This window comes from Folsomia candida, unplaced genomic scaffold, assembly GCF_002217175.1.
Source record: "Folsomia candida strain VU population unplaced genomic scaffold, ASM221717v1 Fcan01_Sc001, whole genome shotgun sequence".
NCBI lineage: Eukaryota > Metazoa > Arthropoda > Collembola > Entomobryomorpha > Isotomidae > Folsomia > Folsomia candida.
Window position 1 is genome coordinate 10,022,362 of NW_019091193.1, and position 15,641 is coordinate 10,038,002.

Genomic DNA, 15,641 nt, shown 5'->3' on the forward strand with positions numbered 1-15,641 from the left:
GGGCAAAAATCAATCACAAATCAGCTGATGTCATTCTTACAATCCACTACACGCACTGGACTAATTAATTGCAGTTTGACGAGGTTATCTTACACCCGAGTGTTGTACTTCCTAGAGATTACCCATGGTTCGTCATATTGCGAGTAGCAGATTGTCAATCAAAATAAGCATACATACATGACAGAACAACACATTTCGGTATTCCTGTGGGTCTGCTCCTGGAAAGGTGTTAATTGTTAACAAGAAATTCACAAGGTATATTAATTGCGACTTATTTCTTACTCATGTTATCACATTATTAACCTTGTTAATTGTTTTGTACGTCCAGGGCTCCTGCTGAAGCAAAAAATGACGATAGAATCATCTTTATTGGGATATCATTATTAATTAATACTCTTTTGATATATGATATACGGTATATGTGCATATGTATGGTGCTTGGGCAATATTCGAGTTCATGAATCATGATTGTGATCAATTCTAGTACCCCTCCTATGTAAGTTGATTGTTATCATTTTTTTCGGCTATCAACAAATTGATTGATGAGGTGTAATATTTACAAAATTAAATTTTTCAGCTTCCTTCTGTAAACAACCGTACAAAAAGGGAAACATGAATTCCTTCCGATTATTACTAAGTCCTTTGGCAAGCCATGCTCGACTATGTCGTCGTTTTTCTCAAACTCAAATGACTGACATTCTTCCGAAAGAAGCACGAGTTGTAATATGTGGATCAGGGATTGTTGGAAATTCTGTTGCTTATCATTTAGTCCAAAAAGGATGGACTGATGTTGTAGTCATAGATCAGGAAGATGGAATAGGGAAGGGAACATCGATATATGGTTCTGGAGTTCTAGCTCTGCTTAAACCGGTTGAAGAACAACAAATTATTAATAAGAGTATCGCACTGTACAAAAAATTGCAAGCAGATGGTCACGAAATAGGTCTGCAAGAATGCGGGAGTATGTACCTGGCGCAAAACAGGGAAAGAATGGTACTGTTTCGGAGACGAGCTGCTTTAAATCAACCTCAGGGGATAGATTGCAAAGTTAGTTTCCTTCCACAATTCCTCATGACGGCAAACGATAATGACTATAATATGAATAAAGTGGTTGCTTTTGTTTCAATTTAGATAATCGGGCCAAGAGAAATTGCAGATATTCATCCGCTGGTATTTTCCTCTAAATTTTTATTGATATAGCGAACATCGTTGGTTTATTGGCATTTCATCATGCTTCTCCTTAGGTAAATACATCCGATCTTCAGGGCGGAATTTATGTTGCGGCTGATGTCGTAGCACACCCAGTTTTACTATGTCATGTCCTAGCTGAATTAGCCCATAGTGGTGGTGTTAGATTCGTCGGGAACTGTCAGTTTCTTAACTTATCCACACGCCAAGGTCGTGTGTCTGCGGTTGAGACATCTTTAGGAACTATTAAGTGCGAGTATTTTGTTAACTGTGCAGGAATGGTAAGTAAATTGTAATATTATTTATTTTTTTAAATAACATTTTACCAAGCGTATGAATTCTTTCTGCTTAGTGGTCTTGGGAGTTAGGACAAAAATGTAATCCCAAAGTTAGGATTCCAGTCCACCCAGCCGAACACTATTATTTACTGACAGAATCTCTTAACAAACCATTACCCGGAGTACTTCCAACAATCCGTGACTACGACTCTGGAATTTATATTAGAAAATTGGAGAATAATTCCTTTCTGATGGGTGGATTTGAGAAGGTAGCTAAACCGGTGTTCACTAAGGGTATTCCAAAAAACTGGAAAGATTGTCTTTCAAGGTGAGTTATGCGACACAAACAATTGTAATTTCTAACATTATAGTTAATTCAATGATTTTTAGATAGCAATTTTATTTATTTGAACAAAATTAAAATTTTAAGTAAGGAAAACTAAACAGATTAATGACCTCTATTTTCTTTTCCAGTGATTGGGATCATTTCGCACCCTTGTAAGTTGTACAGAAGCCATACCATAAAGTGCTATTGTATAAATGAATTTGATGTGATGTTTGTTTGTTGCACTAATTCAGGTTAGACCGTTGCCTTCATAGAGCTCCTGTTTTAAGAGAATGTGAACTCAAGTTTCTTCGAAATGCGCCTGATAATTTTACTCCAGACGGAAAGTGGATTTTAGGGGAAGCGCCCGAAATTGACAACTACTTCGTTGCAGCAGGTTAGCAGGAATTTGACTGGTTGCATCATAAAAACATTAATAAATCAATTAAAATCAATTGCAGGAATGAATGGAAATAGTCTGCAAGGTGCTGGTGGAATCGGACATTCATTGGCTCATGTTAGTGCGATTTACATATAAAATAAATATATACCTGCGTATATATAAAATGGAAAATTTATAATGGTATAAATCTACTTCTATTAATTTGGTCAAATTACAGTGGATAACAGAAGGCGCTGCAGATATCTGTTTATTAGATTTTGATGTCCGGAGATTTATTGATGTTCATAATAATAGGTAAATTTAAATTATTACTAAATTAGTTTTATCGCAAAATTTCGTAAATATTGTTAATAATGTTTCAGGCGATTTTTATATGAAAGAGTAAAAGAAGTTGTAGGGAGACAATATGCTATTTTGTTCCCATTTCAAACCGATTACAAAAGTGCAAGAAAAATTAGATGTTCTCCTCTATACTCAACTTTAAGAAATAAAGGAGCAGTGTTTGGCAACATTATGAGCTTTGAAAGGTCGCTGTACTTTGATCTAGAACACGAAGGCATGGAGTTCTTATAAATTCGTAATTTGAAGTTTGAAAATTAGTAAACTAACTTAAATTATTTCGAAATATGTTGGCATACATTTAGTTGGGAAAGATTCCGAAATGCCTCCAGGCACCTACTGGAAACCTCACTTTTTCGAAAACCTGAAGGAGGAATATAAAAATTGCAGAGAAGGAGTTGGTGTGATTGATATGTCTTCGTTCAGCAAATTCCAGATAACGGTACATTACATTACCAATTAATAAATTATTTTAGATTTAATCCTCACAAACGAACTAACCATTTCAATCCAATTTAGTCTCCAAAAGAAGAAGTGGTGGCTTTTCTTCAAAAGTTATGTGCTAATGACATCGACATTCCGGTTGGACATGTGAGTCCATCAGGAATGCATAATGAACAAGGAGGTTATGAAAATGACTGTATGCTTATTAGAGAACAACCTAATTGGTATAATAATTACAATTTTACTGTAAATGTCGTATTAACTTTTTCTATCTGTTGATGCTAAGCACTCTTTATTTTTGCACTGAAAATACAGCTATTTCATGGTTGCGCCTACAAAACAGCAAACGAGAATTGCAGAATGGATGGACAGACATTTGCCTCAAAATGGATATGTTCAAATTAATGATGTAACTTCAATGTACACGGTTTTGCTTATCATAGGGCCTAAATCTCGAGAAGTGCTTTCGCAGCTAGTTGACGATGATGTCGATTTGAAAATGCTGCCTTTCACTTATCAGGTACTTTGGTTTTTGACGTATTTTTTATAAAACTTGTATTATGTAGCCTAAATCAATCTATCAATCTGTTTTAGATGGTCAGTCTTGGACACTCACCTAAAACAATAAAGGTATTTGACTACTTTCCCTATCGAAACTGTTGGATATTATTGAGGTGACAGCCCCAAGGTGCACCTAAGCCGGCCCTAAGCACACGCCAATACTTGATCAACAATATTGCTATCACTTCTCATTATATTTGCTCTTGTTTTTTATCCTAAGCTGGTATCGGTTACCAATTCTGGAGAGCCTGGGTACTCACTGTATATCCCTTCGGAATATGCAGTTCATGTCTATGATCAACTGATGAAGGTCGGAAAAGATTATGGGATTAAAAATGCGGGTTATCTTACACTTCGTTTCTTAAGATTAGAAAGGTTTGTACACTGCGACTCATAAAACAAGGACACCTATCATTTTCCCCAATTTATCAAAGGGGCTTCAAAATATTTGTATGTTTCTTTCACCATTAAGTACTACGGGGCGTAGTAGTCTTGTCACAAATTTTCGTTGAAATTCGTGCAGGGACAGAGAAGTTATCTAATAATATGTCAAAATCAGGTGGCTCGTAAAACAAGGACAGGTTTGGAATTATTTTCTTTTGAACCTGTTATCTTGTACTCTATCAATTCTTTTTCACGTCAATACTTAGTATAACTACCCGTTTTATTGATAACAGAAGAAAATCGACTTTTCATTTGTTCCATGTGCTTATTGGCAACAATGATTGACATTGAATCTCATGCATCAATTATTCCTTGTTTTTGTTCGGAAACTGCTGAATACGGTCGCCTATTGGCATAAACTAGACTCGACAAATACCCTCAAATAGTTCCAATCGGATTTACCTCAATGGTCAAGGCAGCATCACGATATTGTTGGCTTGGAACCGCTTCGACGATCACCGGAGGGTGTAGTATGGGATATTAACTTGTTGAGACACCTATTTTTTTGGTTCGAATTATTGATTCAGAGGAAGTAAATGTTTAACTGAATTCCTTTTGATAGCCCTGTGAGTTCAAAGTAGCCGGAATAATACGATTTCGGAACTCATTCCATGACCAAAGAACGTCCAGATCATTATACCACCTCCCTCATCCTATATGCGGTAAAAGTGAAGTTTTCTTGCCTGTGGTCATGAAAATTGTGCTTCCTCCTATCAGGACCATCCAGTGTAAATCGTTTTCGTCGCTAAGTACGGTCTTGCTCGACTTAGAGGTTCACGGCATTCCATCTTTTGCCTACTCCAGTTGGGCATGTTTCTGCTTCAGGGGAAGTACATGCTTAATCTTTATTTTCCGCCCGCTGAGGGTGTAGGAAGCACATCCGACTATATTTATCGTTGGTCATGAAAAAATAAGCTTGTTAACCGCTTTAATTTGCTCTCCCGTCACGAAGGAGCGACCTGAGCGACTTGGAATGATGAATTTTTCGCCTTACATCATTTGAGGTTTGCTTTCTTTCATCTTTGTTCCATCGGAAGTGGTTCCTTTGGCTTGGATGTTGCTACAGAATGACCCCCGACAATTTGATGCTGAAAAATTCTTGAAATACTCCACCGATCTGAAAGTACAGTTTCTACCCTACCCCTCTGCCAGATGGCCAGGAATTAATCCCTCACCATGGCATATGGGCCGAAGAAAAAAATCAACTTACATCGACTATTTACCAAAATATCATAAATTTGCTGATGATGTAATTTCTTACCCAGATTCAAGTTATTCTGGCCCAGTTTAATAAAAAACAATCGATTTTTTGAAACCTGTCCTTGTTTTATGAGCCACCTGAATTTTATGTTTTTGTGGATTCCCAAGCTGTCTGATAATGAAGAGAGGCGAAAATGTGCGACAAGACTACTAGGCCCCGTAGTACTTAATGACGAAAGAAACATACAAATATTTTGAAGGCCCTTTGAGAAATTGGGGAAAATGATAGGTGTCCTTGTTTTATGAGTCGGAGTGTACTTATGTACTCGCTTATACATAATCTGTACTATCAAAGATAAATAAGTATGGAAGAAAATGTTTGATAGGTTTGTACCGTTTTGGGGAGAGGAATTGGACAGCAGGACGACACCAATAGAGATAGGTACATATATCATGTCAAAGTGTAGAATTCGGCAAATTCCTCCTTATTAATAATTATTATGTTACTATTTCTCCATAGGTCGATCAAACCGAATAAAATTCGACAAAGGAGACTTTATTGGAAAAGCTGCTCTCCATAAACAAAACGAGCAAGGCCACTTTCGTCGCTTGGTTAGTTCGAAAGATCTCTCCCAGCCTGACGCGAGCCGAAGGAGATCTTTATTTTATAGTCTTCATTGTTAACAAATTACTCGAAGGGTTAAATAATTGTACAACATATATTGCATATTTCATAGGTACATTTTACAATGGATGATGATCATGATGTCGAAAACGATGTTTGGATGTGGGGTGTGTGGACATATATGATGATTTTGCCTTTTTGGTCGCTCCTAGTGGCTGATTTTAATATTACAATTATTATGTATTGCAGGTGGAGAGCCCATATTTCGGAACGGAGTTTACGTTGGAGCCACCACTTCAGGGGGATACGGTTTTACATTGGAACGAATGATAGCGCTAGGTTTTATTGTGAATAAAGATTATAAAACTGGGGAGCTCTTACCAGTGACAAACGAATATGTGATGTCCAAGGTAAGGAAATAAATTAAAAATTGATAAATATGTTGACGTTCGTTTAGTTGAGAAAGATTCCGAAATGCCTCCACATACTGGAAACCTCATAACTTAGATTATCAATGAATATCGTTTTATGATTCTAAAATTTCTCTCAATTTGTTCAAGGATGCATTGTATCAAATTGATATTGCTGGACGTCGATTCACCGTTAGACAAAGCCTCCATCCACCAAGGCTCCCAGGAACGCAAGTAGTCCAATCCAAAGACTATTCACCGACTTTAAGAGACAAATCGATTCTCCAGGCAAAACAGCAATAATTAATATTTTAAATGTGGTTCATACTCATCCATTGTGCTGTGCTTTAGTAAAACGTAGTCCGTTCATAATCATCATAACCACCCCATAATCCTGTTTTGCTTATAACTAAAGTTGAGCAGGATATGTACTGTGCGGATGGAGCCTAATGGTGAAAAACCGTAGGCCTCAGGACAAGAGAGTTGGTTGGAGAGAGGAGAAATGAATGGTTTTTCACTATTAGGCTCCACCCGCACAGGACATATTCTGCTCAACTTTAGTATAATACTTAACCTTACATAATATTTCTTAAATTTTTTGATGGTATCTAAAACACTATATTAGAGTATGTCCCTGTAGAAATTAACCCAAATTAACCCATAATGCTTCTTTTTGCAGCCCCATTCGCCAGAAACTGACTGAGAAAAAATGTGATTCACCACGATGCAATAATACACCTTTCCCAACCGACTGACCTCTCACTTCTACCTACTGCTAACAAGGATTTACATTAGTCATTACTAATAAAATGATCGCAACAGACAGACTCTGTAGCCAGTAACCATACTTATCGATAGATTAACAATTCAAATTATCACGAGATTATTTTGCAAATTATCATGTAAAAATTTCTACATAGAATAGACATCTAGTCCGTCGAAAATAGTGCTCAATAAAATATATAAACAAAATTCTCTTTGTACAATGTTCATTTTAATGCATATAATTACTAAGTTGGAACATGTTTAGTTAACCACCATAGATGTAAATTTCACATCCCCTATTTATTATAACCTGACAATGTACAAACTTTGTGAATGAATATGAAATACGAAAAGTTCATAGTTGAGTAGGAAAGTTTTTTTAGCGTTATGAATGGCATAAAATGAATAGTCGCAAGGAATGACATTAACCCGTCTTGTTGGAGTTATTACACATTCTACATTTTCAATCCCAAGACCATTTGCAAAAATTGTTCGTAATGAATCTGAATTACTCCATCTTGATCTGTGTCGATTTGACGGAAGGAGGAAGTCAGCGTATGAAGAACAACACAACACTGAATAAAGTCATCAAATGCAATAGTTCCTCTCCCAATCCGATCGAATTTTTTTAGCATGATGTCGACGGTGGGGGGTTGAAGGCGGTACCCAAAGGTTGTCAGTGCGTTTTGTAGCTCCCCACGATCAATTGTACCAGAATTATCTCGATCAAAGGACCTGAAGCACCATTAATTGAAAATCTTGTTAAAATACTGCTCCATGTAATTGAGAAAAATGAACGAGTTACAAATAATATTTTCATTTTAAAAATCCTATTATCCTATTTTTTGTAACTCTTCATTTTTCGAAAGTTTTTTTTTGTATAATGGTGTACCTGAAGCACTGTTGCCAGTCTGTTACGTACCTACAAATTACATTTCAATGTGAAATCGAATCATCACGCAAGAATATGTATAAATCAACAAACTTACTTCCACAGGGCACCGAATTCATCGAAATTTATAGTTCCTGAGTTATCACGATCGAACATTCCGATCATGAGTCTGACCGTTTCTTCAATAAAAACAAAATTCGGAATTACTAGTTAGTTAGATGCAATTCATCATACTTGCAATCAGGGTTCAAGATTTTTTATTGCATACCAGGATTGAACGGGGTCCACGTTCCATTCGACAATGCTGCTTGCAATTCGACTGAATTTATGGCACCACTTTGATCTCTATCCACCCTACAAAACACATCATTACAACTTATCAGAACTGCAATTACTGTAACACATATATAGCAAATATGTTTGTCATCAGATTTCTAAAGTCGAACTTGGACCAACAGATCAGTTTGGCGTTGAATGTTGAATCACCAAACCAACCCCCAAACTTGTCTTACACCGGATTGCACATTTCTTAATATTTTGTTTTTGTATGTAAATAAACAATCGAAAATAAAAGAATTAATAGGATTACCTTTGAAATACAGAGTACAAAAAGTTTCGATCTGGGACTGGAGGAGGGGCTCCTTGGTTGTAGTACGCCATCTTGACCTTTATTGGCAATCGGCAACTTCTTTAAATTACTTAATTAAGATTAATTTTGGCCAACCAAAGAATGAAGAACTGCGAAGAACTGCGATGGACTAGGAGTTTCTGCTGTACAGCAGATCAGACCAAATCTGTGCAACTGTGAGTGAACGTAATGCAACTATGCAACGTGTTGAATGAATGACTAAATCTCACATCATGCAAAACCTGTAGACATATTACATTTCAGCATCATGATGATAATATTCTGGGCAAGTGAATTTTACCATGATTTTACCATACAAATGGTTAAAAAATAACCATAAATCAGTAGTATTATATGACATTTGTTGTTCTTCTTTGTCATAGGGTCGATGATGCATTGAACAGTTAGTACGTCATTTAGGTGCTATTTTTGGTTGACTATGAGATTTACCAACGATCAGATCGCTCATTTCGTAATATTGCATATGTATATAGTTTATTCCTTTATTCACACTAATATTAGCAAAAAAGACCGTTCATGACTCATGAGTTTAAGATTTTGAGGTTTTAACTTAAGTGTTAAATGTAGATAAGCAAACATTTCATTTGCATGCAAATTAGAAATCGTCGTAAGAAGCTGAAATTCGGCAGGGTGATAGTTAATGGGTTCTCATGAAATAATATGAAGTCAAATATGAACAAAAAGTAACCCGAGGTATTAAGGGGTGACCAACACCGATTTCTAAAAGTTTATACATTCAGCTCAAAAGTATGGAGTCGAAAAATAACGTACGATTAGAATTTAGAGGGTTGAATTTCGAAATTTTGAAATAGAAAATTCTGAGAAACATGAGTTTACTAATAAATCCTGGTTCGAGCTAAGCAAAGCTGTACTGATAGGTTTATCGGTTTTGATGTTTATAAGTTTTGGTCGGGAAATCAGTCAAACGTTATCAATAACAATTTATCTGTTTCAAATCGGTCTTTCTTTCACGATCATTGTGCTTATTTCTTTTTATTTAATTTATTTAAATATAGATATAGACTAGAAGCTCGTCGAAATTATCCCTTTTAGTCTTTTAAGGGACGAGAAATGTGGGGTGTTAAAATTGGGTAATTTAAAGGGTATACCCTTTATAAAGCATAATTTACATGACGGATCGGAATTCTAAGAAGACAAATTTATTCGTCTTACTCGAACGTATCACAGATTACAGTACCGCTTCGTTAATACATACATATAAAACAAAAGTTATAAAATTGCAAATCGTACTATTTTTTTAAAATTATTGTAGCTATCCAAATAAAAATATTTTCACACATCTTGAACAAATTTTTTGTAAGACTGTCGATGTATGAATTTTAATTTTGCTTCGTCGAGCCATTTTGTAATTGAAAAATCTGGATGACTCTTAGAATACAAATTAAGATAAATACCTCCTACTACTATCGCTCCAGAGTATACGTACTGGAAACTAAAGGGTTTTTGGAAAACTAAAAACGAAATTATTATAGTAACTGCTTTTCTACAGGTTGTAACTGTTACGGCGGCAAACGCACCACCTGAAATGTTTAATATATTACGTAATATCACAGAATTTGTAAAAAGTCAGATAGCATAAAATATTGTAATTTAGTCACAGCGACGATAATACGAATATTGTCAAGCACGCCTAACCTGTTCTGACCAATTGTAGTACGATTTGAATCCCAATATATCCCGTGAGTGAAAAAATAAAGCCATACCCATAGGTTTCCAATTTGTGCTACAATATAGATACATGATTAGTTGCTAATTTGGCATTTTACTTTCTGGTCGATGTATATTTACTGTATATACCTCAAGGCACACATTGAAAGCCGGCAGGAAATCTCCTGAACCAAGCAGATAGAGAAGAATGTAAAACACTCCAATGAAATACGAATATAAGACAATTTCTGCATTAGATGCATGGTGAGCTTTCATTGCTTTCTCTTGAACGTTTCCTATCGCTGCATCACAAAATAAGGCACTGCTTATTTGAAACAAACCTAAAAAAAATATTGTATTGTAAAATATTAGACCTATAATAGTAAAAATACTTTTAACATTTTGAATTGCAAATTAAAGTGATTGTAAATAAACCTATCATGTCGAATATTGGCGAAAGCTTAGAGTCTGCCAATATAAACCATATTAGGCCAACACACATCATCATCGCAGCAAAGTAATCTAGTGGTGCATATTTCTTTCCTTGAATTAGCACGGATCCTACTAGAACAGGAATAAGTTTGCAACATTTAAAGATGACTTGGGTAGGATAGTTTAAATGTCCAAGGGACGCGTTGCTGAAGCCCATTGTTCCAACTGTCAGAAGGGCAAGTAGTGCATACGTCTTCAACGGTATTCTAAATAATTGTATAGACAATCCTTAAAATGGGCCAACAATTGGCAGTTGAATCAATCACTAAAAAATAAAAGCTTAAAATATTTGTACTTTCTATGACGGTCATTTCGAATCTGCGTCTCAATCAGTCCAAAAATTGAGTAAAAGATGAACTGTACAAAGGTGAGATACCTGGAAGTCATACAAAATGGAAAACATGATTTTGTGATGTATTCTTAAAGAGTCTTGGAATGCAAATTAATAAGGTAACGTACCATCCATAAGGTTTGAAGTCTTGCAGGGTGAAAATAAGTTCCTATAATTGCGATGAAAAAAAAAATGTAATGTTTTACTTGTACCCAACTCCAAAGATTAGATTTGATCATCTTTATTACCTGAAAGTAGCCATATAAAATGAAGAATATGAAGACACCGATTGAGCAAATAATGAATTGTGTCGTCGTATTGAAGTAGCCAATTTCGAAACATAGTAATTTTACGTCGCCATTGCTGGACTTCGATCCAGAAGAAGACCCCATTTCATGAATGCTGTCGACAACAAATAAAATTTAGACTTGTTTTTAACTCTTACCGAACCTTATGTTAGCTTTGCCTTACTCAGTTTCTCTCTGTCACTAATCCCAAGTGTATATGTGCAGTTGTCACTCGTCAGATTGACGAAATTAAAATTTTTAAGAGAATAACCCTTAAATAATTATAGGGGAGATTTTACTACCCAATGCCCAGCATGTTGGTTAATTATTTATTAAATCTGAATGATGTGGAGATAATAATTATTAGTGGAGAGGAATTATTGAATGTGTCAAAAAGACAGAGCTGCCCCGGATGAGAGTTTATGTACATGCCGGGTGCTTCTTCTGCCGTTCCCAATTTCATAATCGCAAATCACAACACCGCACATTACATGCAAAGAAATATAATACAAAATATTTTATCGTCAGCAATGCTAATTCATTTCAATCAATCCAATAAAATTCCAACATTTACAACGCTTAAAAAATATAACAGCGCAAAATTACTTTAAATTAAGCAACATACGACTTTGTCTATCATTCTTCGCTGTTCAACATTGAACATTTAAAAGTGCACAGTAAAATAATGTTGAATTATTTTTGACATTACAATAATATGCAATACTATATGGTTAGAAACATACAATACAATTTTAACTGATTTTCTGACTGATTGAGTGCACTTTGGTTGGAGAAAAGTCGGAAATATGAATATAGCCAGAAAGTATGCCTCCGCTTTCTCCCACCTCTTATCAACCCAGGCCGCCTTAAAACAACTCCTCCCTTCTGGCGCCACTAGTCATCAGTTTGTCAGACAAGCCTCCAAGTTCAGAGCAGCCTTGCTTAAAGAATTTGGGAAACCGTTGGTTATTGAAGAGCAGAAACGTCCAAAGCTAAAAAAGGACCAAGTCCGTCTCAGAGTTTATTGCTGTGGAATAAATTCGGTAGATTTTCACAATGCGGCCGGAAGCATCGAACCTAAACCAGAGTTACCGTTTGTCCCGGGTTTTGAGGTATATTTCGGACAATGTCCTTTATTGCATGAAAATAGAATTATTGGGAGTTGTATTTACGTATTTCATTGCATTGTGTTTATTACAACTTGAATTGCAAGGTATGCGGCGAAATTTTAGAAGTTGCACCGGACGAGAAAAATAAACTTTTGCGACCTGGGGAGAGGGCCATAGCACTACACAGTCAATTTAAAGGGGGATTTGCAGAGGAGATGATTGTCTCTAATAAAGTATGTCGTTTGTGGCGTAATAATATTACTACATGACAAAATCCAATATCTATGTGTTTTTGTGTGAGCAGGACGTTTGGATAGTGGACAACTTCATGAGCTTTGAAACTGGTAATTTAAATTCAGATTTCTGAAAATATATTCATATTGATTTAAAATTAATTTTACAGTTGTAAATGGTTCAAAATAAACTTAACTCTAGGCGCTTCGCTAACTAACTCATACGCAACAGCATTACTAGCGCTGACCAGGAGAGCAGAAGTTAAGGACGGGGACACCGTTTTGATTAACGGAGCAGCAGGTCGTGTTGGTTTGGCAGCGGTCGATTTGGCTGCGAATGTTTATGTAAGTTCGCGTGGATTTGTATGAAAGTTCGTAAATGTTTTAATCATATAAATACATTTTAGATAAATTTGCAGTTAGCCTGACGTTAATTGTAAAATACTTGTTTGCAGCGCTGTAAAGTCATTGCTGTGTGTGCCAATGATGAGCGGGCTTCCATTGTTCGAGATCGTGGAGCTTTCGCAACAGTTGTAATGTCGCAACAAGATCTCATCACGGAAGTTAACAAGATCACTGATGGGAAGGGTGTCAAAATTATTATTGACACGATTGGAGGAGAGAGTTTTAAAAAAGTTGTAAAGTGGTTTGTAGCAAACGATCTTTATATTACTCTTAAAATAACACAATATTTGTATATATGAAGGCTCAATTATTATGTTATTTTGTGTTGTAGTGCCGCAGATGAAGCGAAGATCGTTGTAGCAGGATTTGCATCAAAGAAAATTCCACAAATCACTGGGGATGAATTGATGGAAAATTCATTTAGCATTATTGGAGTGTCTTTAGATCAATATAGGAAGAAGCAGTATGATGTATATAAACAGTGTGTGACTGATGTTATCGAAATGTCAAAAGAAAATTTGATCAAACCACTTAAAGCTAAACATTTTCCATTAGAGGATGTTAATGAAGCCCTCAAAACGTTAAAAGACAAAAATTCTATTGGCAAGTTCGTACTGGACATCCCTTAATTATAGAATTGATTTGGTGTAATGTACACCCTGACTTGAGCCTTGAACATTTTATTGAACTTTATTATACGCAATTGTAAAACTATTTAATCAGAGAGAGGAATATTGTTGTGTCCTATTGATCCCTTTGTTTTGGGATTTAGTCATGTGTCGATTTATAAATATTTGATTATTATAGAGTACACGTTACGTATCATTATGTGTTGTATAACTGCATTTTGAATGCAATCTCAATGACTTAATAAACGACGATTTTTAAATTCCGAAAAAAAGACTAGATTTATATTGTCAGAGTAACTATTTAAATACAGACTCAAAATTGAGAGTCCCGATTTGAAATTTTCTTTCATTACAAAAACAGTAGATAAGTTTTATTCACATTGAATGACCAAGTCCGTTTTCAGGGTCAGTTTTCGACTCGATATTTTCTTACATTTACGAGTGTAAAACATTTTTATATGGAAATGGCAAACATTGATGAGAATGATGTCTTGGATGCAGAGGCTCTGAACGACTTGTACCATTGGATTGACGCAGTTCCATTGTCTCGACCAAAAAAGAACATTGCTCGAGACTTTTCTGACGGAGGTATGACTGAAAAGCATGGTCGTTGTTGTTGGCCAGATCAGACAAACTAATATTCAATTTTCTATTTCAGTTTCTGTTGCTGAAATAATTCACCACTACCTACCTCGTTCCGTTGATTTGCATAACTATGTGGTTGTCAGCTCCACAGGACAAAAGAGAATCAATTGGAACACTCTCAATCGTAAAGTTTTCACAAAAATGGGTATAAAGTTAAGTGATTTAACCCTAACTCAACTTGTTGAAGCCAAGCCTGGAGCGATTGAACAGGTTAATTTATAATATTGGTTCATTTGACGGAATTCAGTACGCACTATTTTATAAGTTTGTTTCAAACATGTATTTAAAAGGTTTTGTGGGACCTTCGTCGCAAAATTCGAGAAAATTCTACCGCAAGCAAAACTACGATCGATACTAAACATGAATTACCTAACACAAAAAGTACTACGGGGGGACATGCAAAAATGACAAGTGCCCCATCATCGCACATGGTGAAGACCATTGTTGCCCCAAAGGGATCGTCTTTAACTATGCGGAGCTCCCATGTTCAGATAACGAGTCGGAAGTCTGCCCTGTGCACCAATTCTTTGTCTAGTTCGACTCCGCAACCACGACCTGCTGCTAACATGAACATGGGCAAGGCCTGTGGTCACACCAACAACAACAAGGCAGCCAAATCACCTTCAAGTACCAAACCTTTGCCAGCCTCTACTGAAAGGGAGACGGCCCTTGAAAAACCAACAACAGCGGAAGACAATGTATTGTCGTCTACAGTTTCACAAAAAATGAGTTTCGGTGATTTGGGCGAGGTTCCATCCCAAATTGTGTTCAGAGGTCACAAAATGGTCGCTGTTGAAATGTTGGAGAACAAAGACAAAGAGATCAAAGATTTGGAAAATTCTAAAAAACAATTGAGCATCAAGGTATAATCAGTTAGTTATTTTTATTAACTGGATAAGATAATAATATTGTATGTGAACTACATCAAAGATTGACCGGCTCCAGAAATTGGTCCACATCAAGGACACTCGAATTGAAGACCTGAGCCATCAGCTTTCGAATTTGAGGACCATGTATGAAAGTGTCACAGGCAACGCTACCTCATCGTCTGTGGAACGAGAAAAAACTGAGGACGTCAACAACAATGAAGCTTAAACTAAACTAAAATTACTTTCTCTTCTCCAAATGTAAAGACTACTGTAGTACAGTAACTGTACTAACCCCATCCAAATGACCATAGTAAGGTTTTGTTCGTAATTAGTCAAATTGTGGTCAAAACGCTGAATGATTTTTGTATCAATAAATATATGTATAATAAGCATCTCAAATCGATAATGCCTGTCTTTAGTCTAATTTTAGCAGTTATTAATTTATTGGGT

At 35.9% G+C, this 15,641-nt stretch overlaps 5 protein-coding genes and 1 long non-coding RNA gene across 6 annotated transcripts; 3 read left to right on the top strand and 3 right to left on the bottom strand.

Moving 5' to 3' along the window:
- The first annotated feature begins 113 nt into the window (after positions 1-113).
- LOC110850189 (pyruvate dehydrogenase phosphatase regulatory subunit, mitochondrial) lies at positions 114-7,189 on the top strand. Its single transcript, XM_022097661.2, has 22 exons — positions 114-255; positions 329-496; positions 578-1,047; positions 1,132-1,170; positions 1,245-1,469; positions 1,541-1,794; positions 1,941-1,964; positions 2,046-2,188; positions 2,253-2,308; positions 2,412-2,488; positions 2,557-2,750; positions 2,839-2,975; positions 3,053-3,201; positions 3,293-3,497; positions 3,572-3,607; positions 3,759-3,913; positions 5,569-5,624; positions 5,703-5,794; positions 5,920-5,974; positions 6,057-6,217; positions 6,368-6,505; positions 6,897-7,189. Exons 3-22 carry the CDS (start codon positions 613-615, stop codon positions 6,918-6,920), a joined length of 2,655 nt encoding a protein of 884 aa, XP_021953353.1. The 5' UTR covers positions 114-255; positions 329-496; positions 578-612; the 3' UTR covers positions 6,921-7,189.
- On the bottom strand, positions 7,190-8,534 carry LOC110850247 (programmed cell death protein 6). The gene is made up of 5 exons (XM_022097710.1): positions 8,464-8,534; positions 8,143-8,228; positions 7,972-8,053; positions 7,875-7,904; positions 7,190-7,717 (listed from the first exon to the last, which is right to left on the bottom strand). The coding sequence occupies exons 1-5, from the start codon at positions 8,532-8,534 to the stop codon at positions 7,438-7,440; spliced, it is 549 nt and encodes a 182-aa protein (XP_021953402.1). The 3' UTR covers positions 7,190-7,437.
- A 1,127-nt stretch (positions 8,535-9,661) lies between these two features.
- Positions 9,662-11,681, bottom strand: LOC110859515 (adenosine 3'-phospho 5'-phosphosulfate transporter 2). Its single transcript, XM_022108476.2, has 8 exons — positions 11,486-11,681; positions 11,263-11,416; positions 11,143-11,183; positions 10,979-11,059; positions 10,627-10,889; positions 10,342-10,532; positions 10,180-10,267; positions 9,662-10,064 (listed from the first exon to the last, which is right to left on the bottom strand). The coding sequence occupies exons 2-8, from the start codon at positions 11,404-11,406 to the stop codon at positions 9,817-9,819; spliced, it is 1,056 nt and encodes a 351-aa protein (XP_021964168.1). The 5' UTR covers positions 11,407-11,416; positions 11,486-11,681; the 3' UTR covers positions 9,662-9,816.
- A 100-nt stretch (positions 11,682-11,781) lies between these two features.
- On the top strand, positions 11,782-13,949 carry LOC110859505 (quinone oxidoreductase-like protein 2 homolog). Its single transcript, XM_022108464.2, has 6 exons — positions 11,782-12,413; positions 12,515-12,643; positions 12,715-12,754; positions 12,846-12,988; positions 13,099-13,289; positions 13,380-13,949. Exons 1-6 carry the CDS (start codon positions 12,108-12,110, stop codon positions 13,675-13,677), a joined length of 1,107 nt encoding a protein of 368 aa, XP_021964156.1. The 5' UTR covers positions 11,782-12,107; the 3' UTR covers positions 13,678-13,949.
- Positions 13,950-14,088: 139 nt separating this feature from the next.
- On the top strand, positions 14,089-15,586 carry LOC110841609. Its single transcript, XM_022087295.2, has 4 exons — positions 14,089-14,265; positions 14,336-14,532; positions 14,613-15,185; positions 15,253-15,586. The coding sequence occupies exons 1-4, from the start codon at positions 14,136-14,138 to the stop codon at positions 15,415-15,417; spliced, it is 1,065 nt and encodes a 354-aa protein (XP_021942987.1). The 5' UTR covers positions 14,089-14,135; the 3' UTR covers positions 15,418-15,586.
- On the bottom strand, positions 15,189-15,541 carry LOC110841610. Its single transcript, XR_002547238.2, has 2 exons — positions 15,434-15,541; positions 15,189-15,370 (listed from the first exon to the last, which is right to left on the bottom strand). It is a non-coding gene; the product is annotated as an uncharacterized LOC110841610 (long non-coding RNA).
- Positions 15,587-15,641: the final 55 nt, after the last annotated feature.